Genomic DNA, 6680 nt, shown 5'->3' with positions numbered 1-6680 from the left:
GAGTCCATAAGTATCTCCACTTAAACCAGTCCTAACAACTGAGACGCTGACTCACACAGATTTGCTGGTGCAATGAATCTTTTGGAGTAACCAAAAATGCTCCTTTAGAATCTTTTCGGCCAATGCCATCTTAAAGGGTCTTGCCCTAAAGAAATTCTCTCTATAACAAGGTGTTTCTATAATATACAACAGTAGACCAGCCTATCTAGACAAGAACAGAAACTCCTGCGAACCTAAAAAAAAAAAAAAAAATCACAGAAATAAGCTGATTTAAAGGTACCAGAATATTTCATCAATTTCTACTTTCTCTGTGGTTATTCAGGTTTAATACAGTAATAGCAAAATAAGTTTTACCTCAAGTATAGTTATGTTGATGGCTGCTGCTGTTTTCCCTTCTTCTAAAATCAGAAAGCCAACTACCGGGACAAAGTCAACATGTGGCTCAGCTAGGTTTCCTTCCGTTTGGTTCTTTAGACTTAACATTCCAGGAATTGTGGTGTATGTGACATTAATAGCTCCTAATTGAATTAGATGGGAAAAGATTTTATAATTATTTAAACTTTTAAAATAATATCTCGTTACGAACTCTTTGACTTCTCTAAAAGCCCGTGCAGTAGCTTATATTACTAGCCCCAATTCCTTGCCTGTTCCAATATCTTTGATCTTTACAGTGTAATGGCTCAGTAATGCCTCGCTGTGGGCAGGCATACTATCCTGACTCTAAACTTCGAGTTTGGCTGTGTGACTTGTTTTGGCTGATAGTTCAAGGTAAAAGTGATGATGTGCTAGTTCGGAGCCTAGACATCAAGGGGCTTGGCATGTTTTTTTGCTTGCTTTTTTGTACCTCTACTGGTCCCAGAAGAATGAGAGACATATAGAGTAGAGCCATCCCAAGCCCATCTTAGATAAGCGGACCCACAATCAGTCTATTATTATACAATGCTGAGATTTTATCACTTGATAGATAGCATTTTTATGACAATAGAAAAATCTTCTTAATCTTTCAAAAAATAAAAAAGTTATAAAGTCCCATCTTGAATTAATACATACTAAAGTTTTTCCTGTCCCTGAGCTGTTTCAGCAATGGCTTTCATCCACACAAGAATGATATTAAAAAAGCACCTGCCTGGAAACCCCATTCGTTCTAGACCAACACAAACCTAGAGATCCGAATTCTCTGTTGACAAAAAGCTGAATTGTTTTGTTAGCCTCTTGTAGCAAAACAAATCTTGATGAAGGAGCAAAGTTTAAAACTCCATGTGGCTCATCACTGGCTTCTACAGTCAGGACAGCTGCATATCCTTGAGCATCAAGCAGAGCAATTCCTGCTTGTGGAACTCCTAAAAATGTCAGGGACCACAAGAAATCTGACAGTGATTTGGCATTAACTTCTAAATATGTATACTATAACCCCACTCTCCGAAACATATTAAAGTAGCCAGAAAGTGTTCTAATTTGTTCACATTTCTAACAGATCTTCAGGTTGACAAAGAGAACCTACATTTTAGTTTTCTTTTCATAGACAGCAAATCATGAATTTTTTTCACTTGACATATGATTGTCATTATTTGCTATAACTATTCACCAGAATTACAGAAATTACGTAGAAACCAAAGAAAATACCCAGATAATCTGCTCAAAATGATTAAATTTGAAATATCCAAATAATTAGTCTAAATTAGAACTGGTCCACTACTATAAAATTAGTCACAGAAAAATTCTTTCTTTGGACATGTATTTTATTCCATAAGGAAATGTTCAACTACATTTTTAGTGATTTTTCCTGAGTCCATAAACATAAGTAGTCCCATCCCGAGCTGATGTTTTTTGGATCTAGCATTTTTATGGAACAGATGATATTTAAAGTAATGTTTTAAACTGGTGTGTATCTAACTGCTACATATAAAGATAGCAACTATTATTTTTCTGAAAAGAATAATATACCAGCAAAAAATTTTAAATTGAATTATAAATTACCTTGTGTCCTGACATTATAAAGAACAACTTGGTATACTTCTTTCTCCTCAGGAATGTTGTCATCCAACAAATGCACAAATATGGTTTTATTCAATGATCCCTATGTCAAAGAGAAAGAAATTCATCCCTCTATTGTTCCTAAACACAAAATATCTCCTTCTTTGATTGGTCTTAAAATTTGTGCATCCAATCATATTTTTATTTAAACAAGGTGTTCTGTGGCTTAAAAAACAAATTACATTAAAATCATTCACTCATAAGAAATCAAGCTTAAAGCAGATAGGAACTACTGGCGGATGATCTTGAATGCTAAGCTAATGAATGTAGAGTTTACCCAATGAGCAATGTAGCACTATTGACAATTTCAGGCAAAGCAATTAGTTGGGGAGATTGTATGGCAGTAGTGAATAGGAAAAACTAGAACATAGAAAAGCAGGCCAGGGCTGCAGGAAGACCAGTTATTATAAGTCTAACACAATACTCAAAACCAAAGGGCTTGGCTTAATATTGAGGCAGCAGAAATAAAAAGACTTAAACCTGTCACCAAACAAGAATTCATACAAAGTGAGTATGGAGGAGAGGAAGATGACAGAGTTACAATAAGGTGGCGCCAACTTTCTAAGTGCTTTTATACAGGTATTTCCCAACAATCAATCACCTTCTTTCAAACTATCAGGAAGAGCCTCTAAACGGAACCTCAAAAATGTATATTTTTAGCATTATCCTCATGTAATAGGTTGTCAACAGGACGCAAAAATACATTTGTTTTTCGAGCTATATTTGCTGTTGTCAGGCATTTAAAGTTCCAAGATAGTGAGGAGTAAAAGAGAGACAAACACTAGCCAAGAACTTCAGAATGACATAGCTGGCATCAACAGGCCAGGAGTGGCAGGCCAGGAGAGTAGCAAGAGACCTTGGCTCAAATACAAAGTTAATGTTTTCTGTTTCCGTAAAGGAGATCTACTGAGTACATATAGAAAAAAAAAAAAAAAAAACCACCAATTCCTTAAGTCTTAGAAATTCTTTGACTAATGTTCTTGCTTTAAGTTTCAAAGCAAGTGGCTCTTCCATCAATCTCCACTAATCCTTTACTACACAGTCAGAGTTTTCTCATTTTTCTCAAACTACATTATATACTCTAGAAATTTTTGGTAAAGCTCTTTTTGGTGGTATTACCTCAGGAAAGAAGAGTTGTCCCGTAAAGTTTGCAAAATTGAGCTCTAGATTTTGCCCAATAATTTTCCAGTTAACAGTAACATTTCCTCGACCAGGGGGTGTTCTTACCACATGAAATTGCAAAATTTCTCCTGCAAGTGAAATGTACAGATTGATAAAAGTTTAATGGAAAATGAATTTAACATTTGAACGCAACAAAAATCAAATCCCAAACATGCAACTATTACAGCTCCTTTTCCAGAACATTACAAAGCACTTCTGTTCTGAATTTTCTAGAAGCTTTACACATGCTTATCGTTTATTAACACAGGAATCTGGCTTCCAAATGCCTCTTATAGCAGAACTTCAAGAAGTTCAGTACGTAAAACTTACAAAAGCACATGCTAAAATGGGAAGCACCAAATTTTACATACACTTCAAAACATGCACCAGAACATAAATGTTCTGTAAATTAAAAAAATAATAATAAAGTTCTCATGGTCAAAACTAGTAATAGCACAAATAAATTCTTCCCTCACTTTTCAAAAGGACACAAATTCCTTACACTGATATGCAATGTGATTTTACACATGCATGCATAAAAATGCTTGCAAATACCTGAAAATCACATTTCTTTAAATTGTAACTTACATATACCATCAATGATTTTGTTTTATAAAAAGAAATGCAAAGGAAAGGTGTCAAATCTGTATATCAACCTCTGTAACTTCACCAAAGTTACAGTTATCCTTCCTGGATAATTGAGGTTATTTTAGATACTTCCATTCCTGTATTTTATCCTCATGTAATACTTTGTAAGACTGAAGAAAATCGTGATAGTAATTTCTTTTAAAATGCTGAAAGTGGAATGTTAGTTCCTAGGAAATATTGCTGATGGCCAAGTGGCTTGCTGAAAATATACTCAATTCAAAAGTCTTGTATGATAATGAAAACAAGTTAAAGTATACTAATGAACTATGTCACTAAAAAATAATTATTATGAAAAAAAATGGAATGATGTTTAAAAGGCTTTAAAAGAACACATCCTTATTCAAATTTTATAACATAGAAATACAGTTAAAATCCATGCATATTCATTCATATCACTTTTACTTAGTTATCAAAATAAGTAAACACATCTGATACTTTTTAAATGAGCAGAGTAGAAATAAAACAGTAAAATATAAATACCCTTTTCAAATATTTTTAAAACTACCACAATTTTTAAATTTTTGGTTATAATAAAACTATCAAATATTACTAACAGAAAGATTTCTTAAAATATCATGGACTAATTAATTTAGAGGTTATTTTCATTTCAATTACTAAAAAGAAATTAAAATTTAACACTTAACTAAGCACACATAACTTTAGAATAATGAATTATTTGGAAACAGTGTAGAATATAAGGCCAAAGTATCAGAAACAGGTCTATATAAGATTTCCTCAAACACTTCAATGTTCAATGAATACATATTTTAAATGTTTCAATACAAAAAAATTTTTAGTCACCATTACATTAGTAGACTATGTCTTGGAATTTTTATGAAACATATTTGACTGCTAGTTCAGAATTTTTAGTCACCATTACATTAGTAGACTATGTCTTGGAATTTTTATGAAACATATTTGACTGCTAGTCTCTCCAAAGGTTAGGATGTAACTCAAAGACTGTATGATCGGCCATAACTGCCAGCATGTGATTTAAAATTTTTGTACTTGTATAATTCATATGAACAAAATATAGGCACTCCTGCTAAACCTGAGAGTCTCTATTTGTATACTGTGCAGAATTTCTCATAGAGTAGGTTTGTACTGAACAAAAAAGTGTTAATTATTGAAAGACACAGAGAGAGCCCTGGAGTTATTAAGCTGTTTCACCTACAGTGTTGACTGGTGACACAAATAGAATGGTTTATAGTCATGGTTTACAACTTTTTTAAAATCACAAAATCTAGTAATAAAATCTAGTAATACTTCAAAAAGAAAACGATGGAAGTTTAATCAGTGTTAAAAATACAACAAGATACAAGTTGCAAGAAAACGAAATGTAGGTCAACAAAGACCCATGTTGAAAGGGACACTGTGATCATAATTAAAAAATTATGGTTGCAAGATTGTACATTGAGATTTGAGAATAAATATACCATTACAAGGTAAAAATAATAAAATGCTAAGGAGAGAAAAAAAGTAAAATCCTACAAATTTATAACATAATACCACTTGATAAATATCATCTTTGAAAATTTCACAAGTTACCATACAAGTAACTTGCAAGAAACACAATTTGAACATGATACATACACAAATAAAATATTAATAAAGTATTGCTTAAACACATAAACTTATAAGCCTATTGCAAATTGTGTCAACAACATGAATAGTGTAAAATTTTTTCTATTAAATAATCAAAATGAAGGCATTGACTCTGCCTCTTTAAGGCAGACTCCTAGGAACCAGGTCCTTTTAAAATGCCTCCTGGGAAAATTACCAGAAAGTTACCTTCTACCTGAATGAAGAGTCAAAGAACAGTCTTCTGAAAAGGAAAAACTAAGAGATAGTGCTTAGTCTTCCAAAAATAAGGAAAAGGATGAAAGGTGAATCAGAGAGAGGGAAGGTAAATTTTTTAGATAACATTTTACTATGTGCTAAACTGCCTTCTAGTTTTCGTCCAAGGTGAAGGCCTAAGGAGGACCCTCGCCTTAGAGGATCTGACTGTACTTCCAGAAGAGCAGACTGATGTGAAATCTCCCAAAAGTTGCTGAGACATTTTAACTCGAAAGCAGAAAATCTGTCATATATAGGTCTAGGCCTGGCCTAATACAGATTAGGAATATGAACATAAAGTGCATTTTAATAAGCCTAAATATTTTGCATACTTATTACCAAAACAGATTCTTTTCACAAAGGCAAACATCAACTACAATGTGTGTAAAATAGAAACCTAAAATACAGGAAATACATTTTAATAGGTATATATACATTGTGTACATGTACCATCTAAAGTGATTGCCCTTTATAATCAATAGGAAATTATTTAAAACTATAGGTGTATGAATAACATGAAACACAAACTGACAATATGAACAGTTAAAAAAAAGTTTCATTCCTAATAGAGTCAGCCCTCCATATCCACAGGTTCTACATTGGCATATTCGACCAACTGCAGATCAAAAATATCAAAAAATAAAAATAAAAATGTTATGTTGTTGCTGATGTGTACTATGTAGTTAGGCCTACAATAGTTACATCTGTACTAACATGTACTGACTTTTTTTGCCATTATTTCCTAAATAATACAGTACGACAACTATTCATGTTGTACTAGGAATTATAAGTAACCTAAAGATAAATTAAAGTATAAGGGAGGATGTGGGTAGGCTATACGCAAGTACTATGCCATTTTATATAAGGGACTTGGGCATTATTCACAGATTTTGGTATTTGGGGGGTCCTGGAACCAATCCCCACACATATTGAGAGATAACTATATAGCTGTTCTATATAGATTATTCTTAAGAATTACATTTCTTGTTCAAATTTTTGCC

The 6680-nt window shown here is 32.8% G+C and overlaps 1 protein-coding gene across 1 annotated transcript in view; it reads right to left on the bottom strand.

The window, feature by feature from the left end:
• Nucleotides 1–6680, bottom strand: part of ADGRV1 (adhesion G protein-coupled receptor V1) — a 494515-nt gene that overhangs the window by 375513 nt on the left and 112322 nt on the right. The window contains exons 37-40 of the mRNA XM_023522723.1: nt 3154–3284; nt 1978–2077; nt 1161–1340; nt 355–518 (exon numbers count right to left, since the gene is read on the bottom strand). Of these exons, the coding sequence (XP_023378491.1) occupies nt 355–518; nt 1161–1340; nt 1978–2077; nt 3154–3284 (575 nt within the window). The remainder of the gene's footprint in view (nt 1–354; nt 519–1160; nt 1341–1977; nt 2078–3153; nt 3285–6680) is intronic.

Source organism: Pteropus vampyrus, unplaced genomic scaffold, assembly GCF_000151845.1.
Source record: "Pteropus vampyrus isolate Shadow unplaced genomic scaffold, Pvam_2.0 Scaffold11, whole genome shotgun sequence".
NCBI classification, from domain to species: domain Eukaryota; kingdom Metazoa; phylum Chordata; class Mammalia; order Chiroptera; family Pteropodidae; genus Pteropus; species Pteropus vampyrus.
Note: the sequence above shows the minus strand (reverse complement) of the source record. Positions and strands in the feature narration are given on the sequence as shown.